Source organism: Acipenser ruthenus, chromosome 49 (genome assembly GCF_902713425.1).
Source record: "Acipenser ruthenus chromosome 49, fAciRut3.2 maternal haplotype, whole genome shotgun sequence".
NCBI lineage: Eukaryota > Metazoa > Chordata > Actinopteri > Acipenseriformes > Acipenseridae > Acipenser > Acipenser ruthenus.
In genome coordinates, this window is record NC_081237.1 from 2,773,190 (window position 1) to 2,795,157 (window position 21,968).

A 21,968-nucleotide genomic window follows, 5' to 3' on the forward strand; every position below is an offset into this window, starting at 1 on the left:
TACAGCTGTTATATATATATATATATATATATATATATATATATATATATATATATATATAACATTATGTAAATCAGAGAAACAACAAAATTATATTGCAAAAGTCTACCGGAATCCATAATAGTAGTACAGCATTTCATGTTAGATTTCAAAATGTCACATTTTTTAATTGTCAGTTTTTCGTTAAGTATATGGGCAAACTGCAAAGCGGTGTGTAATTCAATAGGTTACCATAACATTTTTCAGCAGGTTTCATTCGACCTTGTGAATGAGTTCATTCTATAGCAGGGTGACATGAAACTTTTAGCCAGAGCTGAACGTGTCGCACAATCCTGATACAGTTTGAAGTTGCACAGAAGCAGTGAATTCGTACTGTAGCACAGTGTTTTGTAAATCATTGAAATGTTAAGAGTTCAGCAGCAGAATTTACAAACAGGAGGAGGTGATCTACCCCATCAGTGCTCCTCAGCTTCCCAAGAGCTGCTTGATCTCTTTATCAGGTCTGAAAAGGACCCCAATGACACAGCATCAACATGGCTAGGTAACCCATTCCACACCCTCACCATTCTGTGCAAAGAAGAGTCTCCCGTCCTTAGATTGTGTGTGAATCGAAAATACAAAAAATACATTTCAGAAATAAAGAAGAAAAGTATGTCTTTAGGTATTTTTTCTTTGTTTATTAGAAAACGTGTAGCAAAACACACAAAAAAAAAAAAACCACAGGTACTGAACAGATTATCTTTGGCAAGACATTTAGACTCCTTTTTGTGTAAACACTACTTACAGAACATCTAAACAATCTTTGTATTTGCTGTCTTGTGTTACACTCCCACACCAACACAGGGCGACCGTTCCATTTCCATCACAGTATGGGAACAAGAAGACAGCTCTATTACATTATGGAATGTGTTGTAATAATCATTCACAACTATTTATTCACAAACAGTATGGCTCAGATAATATAACCAGGAGGTATTGGATTTTAAAGCCATGTATCCCCTCCCTCCTGCACTGCTCCCTGAAAGCATTTAGCTTCTTTGGTTATTTGTTTTAACATTTCAAGCATTGTGAAAGCTGTTGTTACATATAAAAGTACTGTGCCTGGTTCATATATATTTATACGTCTCATTCTCACTTTTCAGTACTGCTATACAGTTCTATAAAAGAACATAGCTGGCTATGCATCGTCCAGGAGAAGCTGGATTCATAAAAAGACACAAATGCAACTTCTGAAACATTTTGTTTTTGGCATTCTGCATATTCCTGAAAGATTGCATATCTATGAGGTGAAGGCTTTGCATTGGTGTGTACCACAGATCAGTGTGTACCACAGTATGTACCACATAGAACTCAGATTTCTACAGTGCAGCGAATGTCCCATTTCTTCTTGCATGGGCGTAGTCTGCCCTCAGTTCAAACAGAAAGGCTGATATGATAGAATCCAGATTCTCTCCCAGGCTATAGTTGGAAGGATTATATTTTCATCCTTGTACGCCACAGAACGGCAAACAGCAAGTGCTTTGTTTCTTCTGCAGTCTGCATTGTATCACTGTTAAGTTTTTCCAGCATCATTTTCAACAGTTTTTATTTACTTTTTATTTCTCCAAAACCGCACCAGAGCTGTGCGTGGGAGACCAGCGGATGCGGGTTCAGGATTTTCCTGGCGTCCAAATCCCATCCGCGCTCCAATCCTTGGAGATGCAAAGGGGGGAAAAAACATTCATTCTTCAACCACGCCCCCTAGCAAAACACGCTTCGGGACTTCAATCGAGTCTCTGGATAACGAATCCAGGCGAAATCACTTCTATTCAGTCACGTCGTGCTGTTCAACATGTCATGCAGCGTCTTCTCATGTTGGGGGTCTGAGGATGGGGGTCAACCTGGAAAACACAGAGGAGGGTTATTACCATCGCAAATACAATGAAATTAGATCCGAGTATGAAATATATACTGAGCATCAAAAGAAACTTATCACTTATATTTGAGCATCAAAAGAAACGTATCACTTATATTTGAGCAGGTGACTTTATTGTGCTGATTAACAATTGACATCACGAAGATGCTGCAAAATGATCTGTCGATCTTGGGCAGGTGTTGTGACTCTTGGTCTCCCAGTTGTTGGCCTGTCATTGACAGAGTGTGTCTGATTATACCGTCTCGCCAGGTTTGAAATTGCTGGCTGTGAGCACCCAAGACGGCGAGCCACAGTGCGCTGCCCTAGTCCAGCTTCCAACATGCCGATCGCACGAAGGCGCTGTTCTCTTGACAGACGTGACATATTGTTTTTTTTTCTGTGATTTTCTTTATTGCTTTTATTCAAGCTTGTAACTCAACAGCTGAAATCACTCCATATCCAGTGTCCAATCAACTGTCTCACTAATTAGGTGATTAAGTGCATATGCTTCAGTCATAGTCACTCAAGCGTGTCATGGTCAAGGATGAATGACCAAGTGATTAAAAAGAAACCAAAAACATTTTGAAAATAAATGTGTTATAATAGTGATACGTTTCTTTTGACGCTCGGTATATATATATATATATATATGGTTTCATATTTGTATGCATTATGTTGTCATTTAGAGAACCAAAATAGATTATTTAAAATCGTACATTCTAAAGATTAAAATCAAGTAGACAACAAAGTTGCGTCTCAAATGTCTTCATCTGTGTTTCAAGTTTTTCAATTCGTCTTTTTTATTTCAAATCAGGTGCATTCCATTCTAAGAATTCAGCTCAAAGAAGATCTATAACTGGGGCTACATCTCGAGATATTGGGCACAACTGGTAAAACTCCCTCTCAGACCTCAGGCAGCGTGGATGCTCAGTGACTCACCTCAGAGTAGAAGGGAGGGGGGCGGTAACGGAACTCCTGCACGTAGGCAAAGAAGGGGCGCTGCAGGACCCCCGTGAAGTCTTCCTCGATCAGAGGTGGGGACATGTTGCGCTCTGCTTCCTCGTCGGAGACAATGGCGCAGTAATCTGGCGGAGCTGAGGGGGGAAAACAAGGTCACCTTAGACAGGCTGAAAAGAGTCTACGATGAAGACCAAGACCAAAGAATCTAGTAGTTCTAACAATCCTATAAAAACGGTCCCAAAATCTGAATGCTTCCGGTTTGCAATGAAGGAAGCCGCAGTTGCAGGAAGGTGAATCGGAGGCAGTACTCACGCTCGGGCTGCTCGGGGATGGCCATGCGGAGCCACTCCAGGTTCACGCTGTACTGGCTGCTCACGCTGGAGGTGCGGCTGCCGAAGGGGTGCAGTGGGATGGTGCCCATGACCAAGGGCAGCTCCAGGGACAGCTTGGAGGTTCCAGGGACATCCACGCACACCTGCAAGAACCAGGCAACAGCTCAACATTCAGCAGCCGTCAGAGCTGCGATCTCCTCTACTGTATACATAGTCTGCCTTGCTGGAATGTGTTACCATGCTGTTTTGTTTCTTGGATTATCTGTAACATTTGTGTTTTGACTTGATTTTTATTTTTATTTTTTCTAGCTCAGAATTGCTTGTTATCCATTTGCAAGGAATACAGGCTTGTAACTGATAAAAATCTTTAGTTGTTTCTCTAAAAGCAATTTACAAAACTACTAACGAGCCACTCAGATGGTACTTCAGTGTGTGTGTGTGTCTTTTATAAAACTTTGGGAGTTCCTCTTTAGTTCATTGTTCTCTATTAATAGCTTCATTGTTAATAGTTTTTACCAAACTTGTATTATACACTTCAGCTTGCTCCATTTGTTGCAAGTTGTTTTTGGCAACAATCTGATAACTCTGGGTTTTATGGAAATGTTTTTAACCTTTCGGATACTGTGTGAGTATTGCAAGATTAGAAGGACTGTGCTTGTTTATATGGTCTGTTTTCCCTTTGGTGTAAACGTTGCTAAGCCTAGCTCCCTATCTGCGTGCTCAGCAGTGCTCCTCACTGGCGTGGGGCTCGTACCCGCAGCATGTACTCCACGCGGATGATGCGACACTGCAGGATGGACGGCCCCACGGGAGGGATCTTGATGGCTCGCCCGTGCCAGGTCTCCCGTTTCCGTGCCCCGACCGCGTCGCCACTCAGGGTGGCCACGATCGATTTCTTCTGCTTCATGGTGCCACGGGCGATGAAGGTCTGAGTCTGAGTGATATAAGCCTTCGGGACCACGGAGCGATGGGTGGAGTTGTCAAATTCCGCGAAGATTGGGATCACTTCACCTGGAAGCACACAAACACAAGAGGTGTGAGTGAAAGAAGCACACCCCTTCAACACTGAAAACATCTCTTTAGGGTCTGTCACACAGCAGCCATCAGAAGCTTCACATTCATGCACAAATGAAGAGAGCTCTTGTGTACCCGGTGTGTAGCCCTTTCTGTCGATCTTGGCGGTCAGGGAAACTTGCCCGAGGTTACGGTACCACATCCGCGCCATTTTGTCTTTGGTGCCAGCTTGAGATGCCTGGCAAAGAGGAACAGAAAAAACAATTCATAAAAAGAACCGCAGCGCCATCCGATAACAAGTCTCAATTTAACACAGCCCTGGGGGCCTGGCTTCTGCTACTGAAGTCCATCACACAAGCAGACGTAAAGGACAGTGAATGGACTACACAGAGCCCCAATCCAACCAAAGGCATCACTCACTATACAGATGTATATATATTTCCTCTTACTAGTAATGCTGGCGTGTTGATATCAATGGGCTCGATCACGGTGAACTCCTTTTTTATTTTCTTCACAGTGTTCCAGGGTCTGTGCAGCTTTGCTTTAACCCAGTATCGGATGCTGCCATGCTTTCCCTCAAAGGAGGTCACCAGAGTTCTGTTTTAAAAGGAGAAAGACAGACAGTTAAGTTTTGTCTTTTCCAGGCACACAGCACCTTAAAATTAACATTTCAGCGTTTGTCAAGCTGACTTTCTTGTTGTTCGTTGTGGTTCTGCTAAGCTAGAGAGAGAACAGCTTTGAGAGTTCTGAATGAACACTTACTCTTCAGGAAGCTGGAAGCTGAAGGGAAATTCATGCTTTCCAGCCTGCAGAACGGTGAGCTCCCCGTTATCTGAAAACACAAAAGCAAAAAAACACTTATTTTGGTTCTGAAAACCTGTACGATCAGCTGATAATGCGGTTCTGAATGGTCAACTGTAAAGTGCAGGCAGTCACATGACCTTGTTACCAAAATCCATGATAAGTCCATCTGCATGCTGCGCCAAACATTACACCAGAGCATGAGACCCTTCTGACTGCTGCTGTGACACAGGTGTGAGGAGGTGCGGTTTGGCAAACTGACACTCCGAATGAAGCTGATCACACAGCATTCGGGAAGGTATTCTCTGCCACCTAACCGCGACAGCACTGAGCAGAATGTCACCTTTAAATACTGGGTTTCGTGCAGTGAAGTATGCTTATAGTTAGCCGATAAAGACAATGAGGTAGGCTTGTTTCAGTTGCCTATCACTATCTAAAAACGTGTGCGGCTACCGCAACGTTTGCGCATAATGAATTACACAAAATTCAATTGATGTCGCCCGCCTTCAAAACTTATGATCTGTCTCTCTTGTTGCAAAATTAATTTGTGTAACCATAACGTGGTAAAAATGTATATTATAATACATGTTCAATTCATTTTTTTTTCTTTAAGTGGAGCTTTATTTGTACCACCCCACGTTGGGTTAGACGCGCTTGCGACAAAGTATCTCAAAAGAAAAATTACAAGTAAATGGTGTAATTGGAGAAGCACGTGTGTTTAAAAAAAATACGTATAAATGTTCCCTGCTAGTTTCTTTTGGCTGTTAAAAAATTAAGTAAATCGCATACCTTGGTCACCATTCGCACTGATATTTAATAAAACCATGCAGTTTGTACATTTGTATGTTATATATTGTATGAGTAATTATGTATTAGTAGCCTACCAAGTTGTCACGGTATTGTTATGATCACTTTATAGCTAATATGCATTAGCTCAGTTGAAGATTTGCTCGTCTATCTAGTCGTGTGACTCTTTAACCCGACCGATCTCTAACCACGCTGTATGCTGCTCTTGCTTCTCAGAAGCACACTGACCTGCTTGCATGAGCGTTTCTCGCCGGTCCAGGTACTCCACCTCGTCGCAGTAATTCTGTGTGTAAGCGGTGCTGGAGCCCGCACTCCGAGATTCGGTCCAGTGGACCTTAGCGAACCCTTCAGCGTGCAGTTTCAGCGACTCCACTTTGGATGCGGTGGCCAGCTCCAGCACCACTTTCCCGGACACAACGTCGGAGCTGCTGAACACGGGAGGTGAGTCGACTTCGATGGAGTCGAACACAATGTCGAACTTCTTTACTTTGTCGAAAATCATCTTTGGGCCAGTAGCAGGTAGCGCGCGTGGTTCTCTTTGGTTCTGTGTGCAAGTTGAGACTAACTTCACTTTCAAGTTCCAAAACAAGACTATCAAAGTGCAGACGAGGACTTCCCCAAGTGCTTTGAACACGACGTCAGGAGGCGGAGCGCTGCTAATATATGCAAGGCAATCGCAGGCAGCATGAGATTGTTGCTGGCTAATAAACATCTTGAGAGGGCGTGGCGACAGCGGCAGGGCTCGGCTGGGCTAAGGTGATTGATGCTTCCAGGTTTTGAACAAAACAAGCTCACTGAGCATGCTCCGATTTCAGCGTGACATCATTTTGCAAAACATACATTATACAACATGTCCTTAATTATTGTGTCCCCGTTTAAACTAGCCCTTTTTTTGTATTAAAAGTTTATAACCGTCTTTGCAAAAATGCATGCATGAAACTTCCAAGTCAATAGAGTGCAATGGTGTTCTGTTTTATATTAATAAGTTTGAAAACTCGTGCCAATAGTTAACACCGGTATTTATCATTTATATCAATACATTAACGTGCATTTTTATTTTGAATGAGGTTTAAAATAATTTAAAACGAGTTATTTTTTTCGTTGCAATATATTAAAACGTGTTCAATATCGTAGTGTAATGTATATAACGCAGGATAACTGAATTGATTAAATACAAACACAAACAGGTTTACATTTTTCTAAAATACACAAAGCATTTTTCTTCACTCCCAGGCTGTAAATATGATATGTGAAAGAACACGGTGTCCGCTTCCGCGTCGCGTCGTACACAATGTCTTGAACTTCTTAAAAACATGTTTACTGTCTTCTCTTTCTTAGGAGCTTCCATGTGTGCAAGATCGCCATCTTGTGGGAATGTTGTCCAACTACACACACGCTATACATTCTGCCGCTCTGTTTATGGAAGGTCATCTGGGTCAAAAATGTATTGTGTAGTACACGTTTCAAATATTCACTACGCGTACTCATTTGGACCAGTCAGAGCACAGAAATGACTACGTGTACCAATTTTACGTGGCTTCATGACAACGTATTCGCTTAACTGTGAAAAATAGTAAGTGTTATCACTATCTATTATTATTATTATTATTATTATTATTATTATTATTATTATTATTATTATTATTATTATTGTTGTTGTTTATAGCGCCGGGGCGTTTCTTTACAATATTTGCCAGAAGCTCCCTCGACTATTGAGACCCAGCGTTTATTATGTAACATCATTAATATCTTCAAATACTTCAGATGCAACCTTATAGCATTAACAGAACTAAATTTTGTATTTTGTCATATACTTGTATTTGCTAGAACCGAAGTGATTGTATTTTATCTTGCTCTTAATTGTATTAATACTTGCACTGTGATTCTTGAAATGTATTTTTGTTTAAGACTGTAAGTCGCCCTGGATAAGGGCGTCTGCTAAGAAATAAATAAATACATAAATAAATAAATAAATAAATAAATAAATAAATAAATAAATAAATTAATAATAATAATAATAATAATAATAATAATAATAATAATAATAATAATAATAATAGTAATAATAATGACTTTAGAACATTCCAGCAACATCGTTAAAAGGTTGTGTCAGTGGGTATTAAGTAACCATTTATTTTATAACACAATGCCACTGTATTGTACACCCCAAAGTATAAAGCAAAGTAAACAAGGATATGCAAAACGTTAGAAAATGAACAAGCAGAAGAACGAATCTGCATTGAAAAACTGTTAATAAAAACAATACAACCCACTAAAAAGATCGCATCAATAAAAAAATAAAATAAAACAGCATACTACAGGAAAAGTAAAGGCATATAAAAACATTGTACAAACAGAAGTTAAGCAATTGGAAAGGCAAGTTTTAAAAAATATGTTTTGAGACGGCTTTTAAAAATATTCAAAAGGCTCAGATTCCCTGATCACTTCTGGAAGAGCATGGAAAATGTGAGGCGACTTTTCATTGGATCATTTAGTACACGTACTATTTTCTTTAAATTAATTGGTTCCAATTTCATTTCTAAAGAACTGATTGGCCCAAATGTGTACGTGTAGTAAAAATAGTACGTGTAGTTAACAAAATAGAACGCGTAGTGTATTGCAGCACTACAAGTAGTAACCGATTTGAAACGTGTACTAACACATTATTATCTGGGCAAACCTCTTGTTTCTACAGATGAATACAAATGTAAGTGTACTGTGCTATTCTCACCACAAGATGGCGCCACACAATCCTGCATTTACTGTAAACTGTAATCCATAGGTAAGTGTCTTTAGCTGATGTATCGTCTCATCAGACACTAGATTGACTACAGTAGGCATCGCCTTGGTTCTGTATTGACAGTCAAAGGAGGTTGGAAGGTGGCAATGACATCACTACAGGGGGTATTTGGTTAAGGATCACAATGGATCCAACACGCACAACCAACCAGTGTAGCAGGGTTACAATGTGTGTCTCATTGCTGGTAAGACAGCATGTGTCTCGAGATGTCCTAGAGGAGGCCCTGAAGTAATGTCCCTTTCTTTATTTCTGTTTGAAGCACTGCTCTGACGCCCCTATCCGAGGGTGGGGCTTTAGGCTTGCTTAGGCTACTGAGGGACTACGTGCCTGGCTGTAATCTCAATTTCAACAGACACCACAACACTGGACCCACCCACACCATCCCTAGCCAAGTTGTCGTGTTGCTTTGCAGGGCATAAACACATGACGTCTTCTTTATTAAGTCTGTTTCAGGTGGTTCGAGGAGCGTTAATAACTGGAAGGTGGTCAAATAAAATCCACATCTCTTGAAAGAGCTTGTGGGAATATGAAGTTGTGTAATGTAAATGTGGGTTATACGCAGAACACACTATCACTGCTCTCACTCTTTGTATACACAAAATAAATACAGGATAAAACTGCCCCATGAACTTTGTATTTGGACTGGAGGCTTGGGAGAAGGATTGCAGTTCCACACACACACACACACACACACACACACACACACACAGACACACACACACTCACACAGACACACACACACACACACTCACACAGACACACACACTCTCACACAGACACACACACTCTCACACAGACACACACACACTCACACAGACACACACACACTCTCACACAGACACACACTCTCACACAGACACACACACTCTCACACAGACACACACACACAGATACACTCTCTCAACAGACACACACTCACACAGACACACACACACTCTCACACAGACACACACACTCTCTCACAGAGACACACACACTCTCACACAGACACACACTCTCTCACACAGACACACTCTCTCACACAGACACACACACACTCTCACACAGACACACACACTCACACAGACACACACACACTCTCACACAGACACACACACAGACACACTCTCACACAGATACACACACACTCTCACACAGATACACACACACTCTCACACAGACACACACACAGACACACTCTCTCACACAGACACACACACACTCTCACAGACACACACACACACTCTCACACAGACACACACACAGACACTCTCTCTCACACAGACACACACACTCTCTCACACAGACACACACACTCTCACACAGACACACACACACACACAGACACACTCTCTCACACAGACACACACACACTCTCACACAGACACACACACAGACACACTCTCTCACACAGACACACACACACTCTCACACAGACACACACACTCCCAAAATTAAACTATGAAATGACAGATCTTTGTGTTTTGACAACATTATTCAGAAGAATTATCAGTCATTAGATTTCTGGACATAGACTATGTGCCTGTACCAATATTGCAGAAGTAACACAACACTAAAAGTTACCCATGGTCAAATAAGAGCAAGTCAGAGTTTTTATTAAGATTTCAAAATCTATGGACTTCTGTAAAGCTCTTACCCACACCCTACCCCCAATGCCAAACCCCCATCCCCACACTCCCAGTAGAAGATATTGTAACATTGTAATATTTACCACACTACGGTTTTCCCTCACTTTAACCTGAATCAAGCTCTCCCACCTGCTGCTTGCCTGTTGCCTAGGTAACCCAGGTGGCACTTTTTAAAAACTCCTGGCTGAACAAACAGGAAGTCTTTTACTGGCCTGTACTGCTATTGGACATGAGATCCATTTCATAAAGCTAACAGCACCTAGAACTAGTTCTGGGAAAATAAAAAAAATATTGGAACACACTGTTTGAAATGTATTTGGTGGTATTTGTTCATATAAATAAGAATTTTGTATTATGAGGAAGCCAATGCATACATGACATCTGAAATAAAGAAGTTACATTCAGCTGTACAGATTGAAGAGTGACTCTCTCTTTTCATTAATAGATTGAGGGGGTATCAGATTGATTTGACTCCCATGAGATTTCATGAACTGCAATATGGTACAACCTGTATTTTCCATCTAATTTAAAGAATATTCATTGATATTTTAAAAGAATCTTCAAAGCATGGCAAACCCATATTCGTCTCAGCACTACCTAAACATTGTTTGATCTGAAGAAACAAAACCAAAACGGGACTTCCATTGCATGACTATTATGTAAATGGCATAGCTATACCCAACTGACAATGATATGGCAGGTGTTTCTATTTATTTGTCCAAGATCCTCATGTGAAACACACGCACTTCTGTTTGATAACAGTTTGCGGACTGGAATGGAAAGCAGAGTGTTTACTTAAGAGAACAAATATTGGATTGCAGACTTTGCTCTGAACTGCTTCATGCTAAATAAATATTTCTATGAACTGCAAACTCCAGCATGATCCTTTAACTTCCCCTTCAAGTACAGAAACAGAGCCTGCTTTGTGCAGTGAGTTATATGCACATGTGGACAAAATGTGTTAAAAACAGTGGTAACCAGTGAGTGATGGTGTGCTGAATCCAATCTGCAGAATCAATCAGCTTCCCCATCGGGATAGTTCTTGCAATTAGACACAGAAACTTCAACAGGATCTCTACTGTTTGCATGACTTCTAACGTGAAATAATATCAACTTTTCATTTAAAAAAACTGTTGTTTTCTCATTCGTTTTTATGTTATTTTAGGGGTAGTTGCCCTGGGTCAGAAGTTTAGTACAGCCAGTATCACTGTATGCTAACCTGGGTAAAATTATTTGTATAGAAAACGATAGATATAGGGCAGCAGTGTGGCGTAGTGGTTAGGGCTCTGGACTCTTGACCGGAGGGTTGTGGGTTCAATCCCAGGTGGGGGACGCTGCTGCTGCTGTACCCTTGAGCAAGGTATTTTACCTAGATTGCTCCAGTAAAAACCCAACTGTATAAATGGGTAATTGTATATAAAAATAATGTGATATCTTGTAACAATTGTAAGTCGCCCTGGATAAGGGCGTCTGCTAAGAAATAAATAAATAATAGATATAGCGGTCTGTAATTAACTATTGTGACCTACAGCAGCAACTTTTTAAATTTTAGTTTGGTAGCTTTGTATTTGGAAAATATTCAGACATTACATTTTAAAAAGCAAATAACTAAAATATGTTTTTTCATTGCAATGAAAAGGGAGCAGTAATTTTCAATATGCCTGACCACAAGCCTCTGCGCTTTCCAATGCTTTTACTATGGGGAGCTTTTAGAAGGGTATGTGCAATGCTTTTCTGAGAAGGATAAACCATTGCAACGTTATACAACTACATAAGCTACAGCTTGCAGGAAATAGATAACTGTGTGTTTTTTCTTTAGTTCCCCTCCCTGGTTTGACATGGCACCTGCTTCAAAATAAACTCCTGACAATTGCCCCTACCTCTGATGAGACGGTAGCGTTTTCTGAAGTAGGTCTGGCTGGACGAGTAGTCGTTGTAGACGATGTTCATGCCCACGCTGCGGTTCTGGATCCAGTGCACGGTCGCCACGCCACTGCCAGCTACCTTCAGCGACCTCACCTTGATCTCCCTGCCGAGGTCGAGAACCACCTTCCCGTACACCATCTCTCCGCTGGTGAACACCGCGTCCTCGGGGCCCTCCAGCTCCACAGAGAAACTTTTGATGCTCTTAAAAGGCATTTTGGTATTTTACCTTCTGGTTCTCGTTAGCTGCGGTCAAGCTTTGGAAAGTCAGTTCACACAAAAAACACTTCATCCGTCGCTTAGCGTCCTGACAGATACATCTAGTTTAGAACTGTAGGCTATAAGATGCGTATCTGCAATAAAAACAACGATGATAGCTTTTATACGTTTTTGTTGCAGATTTTACTTAGCTTTCTTATGTGCATGTGTTTTGTGATGCCAATAATGACAGAAACTATTTGGAAAGTTCAGTCACGTGATAATTCCTGTGCTAAAAGCCCACCTTCCTTCACAAATGATGCAGTGTATATCTCTGCTTCCGCTTTCCACTCTCTCCGAACCTGCCTGCTTCCAAGAGCATGTTACTGTTTCAGTTTCGAGGTTTATTTATAAATTCATTGCAGTGCCTGCCCCCATGACGTGTTCCCCAGTAAGATTACAAAGTTGGGTTTCTTCTCTCGACCAATGGAAGCGTTTTGTTCTTTAAAACTCAACACCCCTCCCTCCCCGCCACGTTCTGTAGAGGCTGTGCACGCTTGTCTTGTCACGTTCTGTGTATGGGGGGGGGGGGGGGGGGGGGGGGGGGGGGGGGTAGGGGTTAATTAATCTGACCTAAATTATTAAAATGACATTTAGAATCAATACAAGAAAAATAAAACAACAGTATTGGTTAATTTAAACTAATGTAATTTGCAACTTGAATGAATAACTCCTCCATGAAAGCTTGGAGTGTACATACAATCATATAAACTGCAGTTTCTTACAATCACCTAACAGTGATCTTACATTGTTGTGTTTTGCGGGTTGTAGAATGACTGTCGCGGGTCTGCGGGTTTTAATGTCAATTCCCGGGTCACTTGGGTGGTCAATGAACAGGTAATATTGTTTTGCATATGATTAATATTAAGGGTTTGATAACCTTACATCTATTTCACCCGTCTCCGTGTATCAAACTTACATTTTTACAGTTATCGAATGAACATCGCTAACCTGCAAGGTCTGAATTGGATAGTTACATGTGTAGTTACACATTATTACAATGTTATTATGCATAGTTACAATGTGATATAACCATAATGCTACAATCCTAACCCTAACGCTAACTCTTAACCTAACCCTAAAGCTTTTCTGATACAACTGTGTACTTGCATATGTATCTTGCAAAGAGATTTACACATTAAGTACATTGTAACTGTGCATAATAACATTGTAATGACGTGTAGGCTTTTTGCCTCAGTTGTACTGCCTTTTCTTGTGCGTCAGCGGCCGCAAAACGCACAGGGTCTGATGATGTTGAAAAAATCCAACATTTGTCGCATGGTCGCAAGCCAGTGAAGCGCGACAGAGCAAGTTTATGAGGAACCCAATAAACATGAACAACAGAACAGGGTTTTAAACTTGCCTCTAAACTGAATGTGATTAACAGCTAATCAGTGTTACTTGTTTGCTGCTCATAAAATACATATATGAGCCCATTTACACATTCACTTCATTCAAGAGGCGGGCAATTTTAAAACCCCGTCTCAAAGTGTCCCAGGATCTTGGAGCCTGTTGGCAACCCTAGGCACAAGCCGACTGGCTGAAAGTATGACCGACATCTACGACCACTTTGCTGCGTCAAAAAGTCTGCGACCTCGGGGGGTGCTTCCGTAGAAGTGTCTGCAGCTGACGTGCGGCTTTTGTCTGCGAGAGAAATATAAACCGACCTCAAATACACATGTATTTGCTGTGTAACTACAATGTAAACACACTAATTAGAGACACTTCATGTAAGGTGAATTGATACTCCAGCTACAAAAACAGACACAAGTCACAGACTATCTGCTCGCGGCACCTGGCTGCTTTTTATTTGCTTATTTATTTATTTTTCTTTCCTGACTCCAAGGAAGAAACTCAGTTAACTGACGTTCTACAGACATAAGCAGAAACGAGAAAAAAAGTCTTCAAAACGACTGTCTAAAAATATTACAGATGAAATACCAGACAGGTTTTCATACAGTATTTCACATATAGGCTACAGCTTTTTAAATGCATATGATCTTGACACATATATAACACTATGGAAGCGCATACTGTATCTGTAGCCCAAAAACTAAAACAAATTAAACATTTTTAAACAGCACATTTGTGCATTGACTTTATTATTATTTTGTTTTTCCCATTTCAATTTTTTGTTTTGTTTTTGGGTTTGTTTAATTTAACATAAACGGCTACTGTAGTGATCCAGCAATGGAGTTACTAAATAAAGTACCCCGGGGGTCAAAATTTTGGATCCAAACACGGCCTTTGACCTTCCCCTGGATGAAAGAGGAAGTGATGCAAAGTTTGGTTGCACTGGCTCCTGCGGGGTCCGAATGCAGAAAGAAACAGACAGACAGACAAACTTTCTTCTTTATAAATATATATTATACTTTTTAGCAAATACTTGACAACAAACTCAATTCTGATGTAAGTCTAACAAAATGTACTGTCCTTATAAAAAGATATTTCAAGTCATGTAACAAAAAATTTGCTACATTTGTTACTAATTCCTATCTCATTGTTAGGACTGTGGAAAGTCTATTCACAAAGTTTTATAAGTTATTTAAATATTTTTTATTATTATTATTAATAAAATACAGGTTCATGCATACGTGTTCATGACAGTGTTCTGGTTAAAGGAGTCAGTAAATGTTCGGTTGGCAGCTCTTGTGAAGGTGTTTGCCAGCTCAGTAAATAGATCTAGTCTCATTTGAGCTAAGCAAACCTGCCCTGCAATCTCAGACAGGATGGGAGAGTCCATGTCCCTTCATTGCCAGAAAAGACTCCACCCAGTCTATTACTGTCCTGGGTTGAAGTTATAGCAAACACATTACTTTATCTATACTTTGAATCATATGTATCTCAGCAATATATTTATCACAACAATCCACATACAAATACATCTCTTACTGCCTAAAATACTAAAATACCAAAGCAGGGTTAGCTGCAAAAATAACAGAGCAAATATACTGTGATAAACTTTTATAGAGGGGTGGACCGCTTGCAATCCCTGAGCTCCCTCTGGCGTCTCCTGCTGGTACTGCACTTCGTTATGAGGCGTGCTCAGAGTGGCAGGTTGCTCTGGAACAGATTCCCATGCTCTGCAGTGGGAGGGATGGCTTTGGGGCAGTAGGAGTCTCTCTGCAGGGTAGTGAAGTGGTACTGTTGGCTTGAGGGAGCAGTGATATGGCTATACTTCAGCTGTCAACAAGAAACTTCATTAGACAGTCTGCTTCCAATAAGCAAGCACATATGAAAGGGTTCAATGAGGGATTTGGCCCATGCATGTCTTAAAAAATCCAAATTTTGCCTTAAAGTTCTGATCAAAAATAAAACATTTACCTTGTAAAGAAACTATTGTACAGTACATTCACAGAACTTGCCTATTGCCATATTTTTTGGTGTGTATCATATCCTATGTAGGCTCACTTGTGCAAATTTTCCAATCCATAAAAGATGGCATTATTTAAATATGGTGCTCACATTAAAAAAATGATGTAAAAGTAAGAAAAAATAACTGGGCCGGGATAGGATTTGATAAACGTGTTGTACCACTGCTGCCACCTACTGGAGATGTTAAGTACAACAACAGTGCAAAAACGAGTGAAACAGCCCTAGGAGGTCGTTCTGAGGGTCAATATAAGACCACCGAACCCAGTTGACTTGTGACCCGTGACTAGCCAGATCTGGATGTTATGCAAGGGTAAAGAATTATTCTGATTTGAATGAATAAATACCTGCTGCAGGTGAGATGCACAGAGACGCTGCTTGTCTTGCACTGGTACTTGGTAATCACTCTGCATTGTTGTCTGCCACTCTTTTCTATCTGATCAAACAGCAAACAAAAAGGTATAATTAGAAACAGCTTCAGCTTTGTCTTCTTTTCTTTGGGGGTCCCCTTACAGCTGTATGGTGTTTGCAAACACGTGGGTTTCTATTGCAACAACTTTGGGCAGTTTAACACTCCGGGCAGCAGTGTGGAGTAGTGGTTAGGGCTCCGGACTCTTGACCGGAGGGTCGTGGGTTCAATCCCAGGCGACAATTTAAAATAAAAATATGTGTTTCCAATAGCACGTGTTTCTTTCAAAACTGGACATCATTGTGTTTGCTTTAATCATGTCATTTAACTGGGCATCGGAAAATGACTTTGATTCAGCCTCCCCTCTGCTGTGGTAGAGAAGCAGCAAGCTAACTAGTTAGAGTATTTAAATATTTCAAATACTTTATTTGATACAATTCTAAATATACACATTTCAAATAATGTTGTTGAGAATATTTATAAATATTCAAATATTCAGATTTGTGTTTCAAACATATTTATAAATGTTTTACAATAACGTGAAACATAACACGTGCAGTTTGATCTATTTAGTATTATCACCTTCATATTTACACTAAATAGTATCCAGTTATGCAGCATGCATATTTACGGTTTCAAAGCATCGAGAACTTGAATCATAACACAATTTAACTCATTAAAATGTGATCTGCTATGTTCAGGATGGCCTATTGTTTTCCACTGTGTGTTTTAACATCACAAGCACTTCCCCTGAGACGCACAACCAGGTTTGAGGTAGATTTCACTGCCTGGCATTGTCTGGTAGAATGAAATGCGAAGCAGCCGTAGATCTAGGAAATAACATGCTGCTAACATAAGCAAGTACTGTGTGAGTGCCTTGAACTGCACTGGAGTCAGACAGCTTATATAAGAACATAAGAAAGGTTACAAACGAGAGCAGGCCACTCGGCCCATCTTGCTCGTTTGGTTGTTAGTAGCTTATTGATCCCAGAATCTCATCAAGCAGCTTCTTGAAGGATCCCAGGGTGTCAGCTTCAACAACATTACTGGGGAGTTGGTTCCAGACCCTCACAATTCTCTGTGTAAAAAAGTGCCTCCTATTTTCTGTTCTGAATGCCCCTTTATCGAATCTCCATTTGTGACCCCTGGTCCTTGTTTCTTTTTTCAGGTTGGAAAAGTCCCCTGGGTCGACATTGTCAATACTTTAGGATTTTGAATGCTTGAATCAGATACCAATATAAGTCCCCTTGATTGACTTGGAATTGAGATGTTTGAGACGGTTAGTAAATACAACTTCAGAGTTACACAGTTACCCGGATGAAGAGACGAGCTATAAAGAGTTAACTCATTCTGTCACCGTTTGATAAGGACTCGGTTAGGCCTGATCATGACACACTACTTGTTTGATTATAGGGCTCCAAGGAGATTTACTGAACTTTTAAAGTGTTATTTGTTTAAAATCTGAAAATCATTTGACACTCAGGCAGAAGAAATTCCTGGCTTTAGGGACAGATAGCTGGGTATCATCAGCATAGCAATGGAAGTTCACTCCGTGTCTGTGGATAATGTCACCTAACGGTAGCAAATATAATGAAAACAACAAGGGATCTAGAATGGATCCCTGTGGAATACCACAGACAACTTCAGATAATGCTGATTCTACCTCCAAATAGAGACGAACTGAAACCTATCAGAAAGATAACATTTGAACCAGGATAGGACAAGGCCAGACAGTACCACTGTGCTTTCAAGACGATTCAGTGGAATACAGTATCAAAGGTAGCACTTAGATCTAGAATGAATACTGATGGAAAGCCTGAGTCAAAGCTTATCAGCAGATCATTCACATCTCTGACAAGGGCCGTCTCGGTGCTACGTGCAGCACGAAAACCAGACCGAACCTTCTCAAATATGCCATTAAGAGTTAGAAATGTTTGTAACTGAACTCTGTATTTACTCAGCGGGTAATGGGAATGGTAGGATACTTGAACCTGAGTTTGACATGCCTCTTTAGATTCCCTCCCCTCCCCAGTTCCTAGTTTAAATACCTAAATATATTTTTTCCAGGTCAGGTATACAGTATATGCATGGTTAAAGCAGTATAAAGAGTGGTAACACAAGGGAACACAAAGTTCCAAGCCATGAAGTGTCTTCGAGTGAGAAGGGAGTTAAAGCATGACTGAAATAATCCATTGCTCATTGACAATGTAATTGCAGCTGTACTCACCGTGGCCCCCTAGCTGCACCATGCTGACCTGTGTGCGTGCCCTGGTCACGGGGACAGTCGCTGGCCGGTAGTGAGACGCAGTGCTGGTGCTGTAGAAACAAGGGTTCAGTTTGGGTTTCCCAATCTCCACATTGCTCTGTGTTATGAGCTGAGACCCGTCCACTGGAGGCCGACACTCCTTCATATCTGGCTGAAGTAGAAACACAGGTTGTAAACATTTTTATGAGGCTTGACAAAAACCACAAGTATGTCAGTAACACGCATGCACCCCCCGCCAAACACTAGAGCTGTCAGTATGACGAAAAAGCTGATAACCACGACGTACTTCAACACCATGACCAGAATACAGTATAGAATCAGAGTGAGGAGTTTAATGATAATTGGATCTGTGGTGTTGGTAACGATGGTAATGAGAGTGTAAGCAAAATTAGAAAATATCTAGCCTGCAAAACGTACAGAACCCTAATGCACACCATTAAACCTAAAGAAGTGTCGTTTTTGTGCAACTATTCAGCAACAATCCTCAGAAAGCAGAAGCATCTGTGATTTTACAATGCCTGTGGAGCTCTCCTCTAATGTTGTGGGCAGTCAGTTTCTGATTACAGTGTCTAAAAGCCAATTAAAGGAGTGCTAACCAAGGCTTAAACAGCCCTGCCCCTGTGATGACATAACAGTTATCCAGCCGTCCTCAGTCCTGGTCTCCCATAGCTATTACAATAGGGCTGAATTCTGAAATACTCAATTCAACTTAACAAATGCAATGGCAAATATTTCGACTAGAATACACTAACAAAGCGTTTGTCATTGAATTGATAACATTTCTTTTAGTGTTTGACATCCTCATTCGTGGAATAGCTACTTCATGAACGCTGGAGGTTTATGCATAGCACAACACCCTTGCTATTTGAAAGTGGATTTTGGAAAGTCTCGGCTGTCCCTCTTTGCTGTCAGTACTTCAGTGAAATGAAGAGTGTTCATGGTGACTGAGCCTCTCTCTCGATTCCTCCCAGGATCAGTGTCCCCCACTGGGATCAAACTGGAATTTTTGTTCTTGCGAACATGGACCACCGGCTCTAACACAGACAAGCAAGACAGCGTAACTTTAAACAGACGTGTTAAATCAGAAGATTTAGTTCTATTATATGTGTACTGTGTCATTCTCTAGTGCTGTTTCAACTTAGAATGATTGTTGCTTTCAACATAATTCTTACCTGTTTTTGCATTTCCATTAGATACATAGGTTTCAAATGTGCAGTTTTGAAAGAAACACATGCTGTAGCACACATGCATTTCCGTTTGAATTCATTGTACTGGTAGTGCACTAAGTGACAGACAGAGCTCAGTTTCTGCCACACTTGCACTTCCTAGGTCATCTCTCCTCAGCTGTGTCTTCTAGGTCAATGACAGAAGATTTCTTACGCCTAGTTTAGTACCAGATTTCATGTTTTCAAATGGAAGTGCACATGGACTATAACATTTGAGAGCTCTTAACAAATGGACGAGTACGACAGGTAAGATTCATGGAGTTCTTTTGTCAGCTACAATCACTTTGAATCTGTTTTCTGTTTACCTCAGTTGCAGTAGGGGGGCAGCAATTGCAGACATGCCCCCTAGTGGTCATTTCCCATAATGATCTAAGCAGAAACAGCAATACTGTATGATCAGGGATGGAAATGAGACTCCCCTTGCATAGCAGTTTGATCCATTCCTGGTTTTACCATGAGACACAATGGATCTTGTTACCTATACACTGTGGTTAATAACGCTTGTAATAAAACCTGGAATGGGCAAAACTGCTATGCAATAGGAGTCTTATTTCCATCCCTGGTATTATCCACGTGATGGGATATTAAACTATACTTATGAGCACCACTATGCTTTGCTAAACTGTTTGAATTACTGACTGAGAATTGCAGGCAGATATATAAAGGATATCGATGACAAATCTCGAGGCTTTGTAATCCATCTGCACACGACTGTATGAAAATAATGCCTATAATGAAAAAGCAAATCCTTTGTACCTGATTTGGCTGCAGCGTATGATTGTGTGAAAGTGCTTTTGTGATTGTCAGTGCGTCGGTCCCCTACTTTAAAACTTGTTTTGTGAAGATTTCGTATGCCTTCAGTTGCTGCATGGTAATTCCTAGAGAATTGAAAGAAACTTGAATCACAATTGAATAAGACTTATTTCAATGTGTGCGAAAATGCCTATAAAATGTGAACTTGCCTCCAAGGCTAAAAAAGAACATGATTTACTGTTTAATGTGAGCGTCGTCTTTAAACAATATCATCTCTTTATATTTATCACATCTCATAACTCTAAACAATATACTGGAGAATGGAAAGGTCTCTCTCTCTCTCTCTCTCTCTCTCTCTCTCTCTCTCTCTCTCTCTCTCTCTCTCTCTCTCTCCTCCCTCTATCACATGCACCAAATTGACAGCATTTGAACAACAAAGCAAACTTATTTTTGTATGTTTGCCTACCCCGTATTCATTTGGTAACAGGACTTCTGAGTGGTTGAGAATTCTTGTATTTTCTGCCTATCTCCCCATGCAATTGAAGAGTAAGTTTGCTGAAAGCCAAATAAGTTAATGATCTAGTACAGCAAATACTTCAAATCAGTCACAGGGGCACCTACATTACATGACTTTCTCAAGATGTACATGTAAAAGTGTGACATAAAGACAGATGGATGTACATATACCCCTACAATCTGATACTCTCAATACAGTATGCTTAATAGTGTTAATACCAAGTTTCAGCACAATTTAAAACGCGGCTTTCCAGATGAATGCAAAAAGTGTGACATAAAGGTAGACACATTTACAGACAGACATACCCAACATTATAAACCCAGAATCAAATGCTCTCAGGAACTTCTGCTAAATAATGTTAATTCCGAGTTGCATTGGATAGGCAGTTGGCTGATCTATGGTAAAGTGTGCCGCTGCCTCCACCTTGGCAGTAGTTTTCAGGATAATAATTATCAGTGCAAAGGCACTGATTGCATTACCTTTTCCACTGGCTGTGGAGGTGGGTGTCGTCTCCCCTCAAACACAGCCCTGTTGTGGGTGTGGTACGAGGTTCCACGTCCCTTCTCTCCTCGAATTGCTGCGTCTTCACCTGCACAGAATGACACAGTCTCCCCTCCAAAACTCAAAGAGCAACACAGCTTCAAATGACATCTGAACTGGGTTTTTTTTCTCTAATTGCCTCCTTTACCTTTTAATGATGTTCTAGATACAATTACTCAAGTTCGTATTTGGTAAGCCTGTGTTAGGGGCTGTGTAATATAGGATAGATCAGTGTCTTTGTAGAATAATAGCCAGCGCCGTCTAGCAAACAGCAAATCTGCTTTTGTTTGCTGGCAGTACAGTGCTGTGCACTAGAGGGCGCTGTGCACTAATATAAAGACTCTTTGGCTGATCAAGCTTATCTTACATGTGGCAGGCAGCTAAAACTGAAGAGCAGCTCCTGAACTCAGTACTTTTACTAGGGAAAGACATGAAGGGTCATGTTTAATACATTTTGAAAATGACATT

The 21,968-nt window shown here is 40.7% G+C and overlaps 2 protein-coding genes across 3 annotated transcripts; both read right to left on the reverse strand.

The window, feature by feature from the left end:
• Positions 1 to 662: 662 nt before the first annotated feature.
• On the reverse strand, positions 663 to 12,733 carry LOC117428957 (arrestin domain-containing protein 2). 2 transcript variants are annotated; one of them, XM_034048015.3, is made up of 8 exons: positions 12,117 to 12,733; positions 4,963 to 5,032; positions 4,650 to 4,797; positions 4,336 to 4,438; positions 3,941 to 4,197; positions 3,167 to 3,329; positions 2,834 to 2,988; positions 663 to 1,880 (listed from the first exon to the last, which is right to left on the reverse strand). In XM_034048015.3, the coding sequence occupies exons 1-8, from the start codon at positions 12,373 to 12,375 to the stop codon at positions 1,827 to 1,829; spliced, it is 1,209 nt and encodes a 402-aa protein (XP_033903906.1). In that variant the 5' UTR covers positions 12,376 to 12,733; the 3' UTR covers positions 663 to 1,826. The 2 variants fall into 2 exon arrangements, with proteins under 2 accessions (XP_033903906.1, XP_033903905.3); XM_034048014.3 differs by lacking the exon at positions 12,117 to 12,733 and adding an exon at positions 6,037 to 6,488.
• A 2,298-nt stretch (positions 12,734 to 15,031) lies between these two features.
• si:dkey-13m1.5 (uncharacterized) lies at positions 15,032 to 18,711 on the reverse strand. The gene is made up of 3 exons (XM_059014751.1): positions 18,426 to 18,711; positions 16,137 to 16,225; positions 15,032 to 15,600 (listed from the first exon to the last, which is right to left on the reverse strand). Exons 1-3 carry the CDS (start codon positions 18,607 to 18,609, stop codon positions 15,463 to 15,465), a joined length of 411 nt encoding a protein of 136 aa, XP_058870734.1. The 5' UTR covers positions 18,610 to 18,711; the 3' UTR covers positions 15,032 to 15,462.
• Positions 18,712 to 21,968: the final 3,257 nt, after the last annotated feature.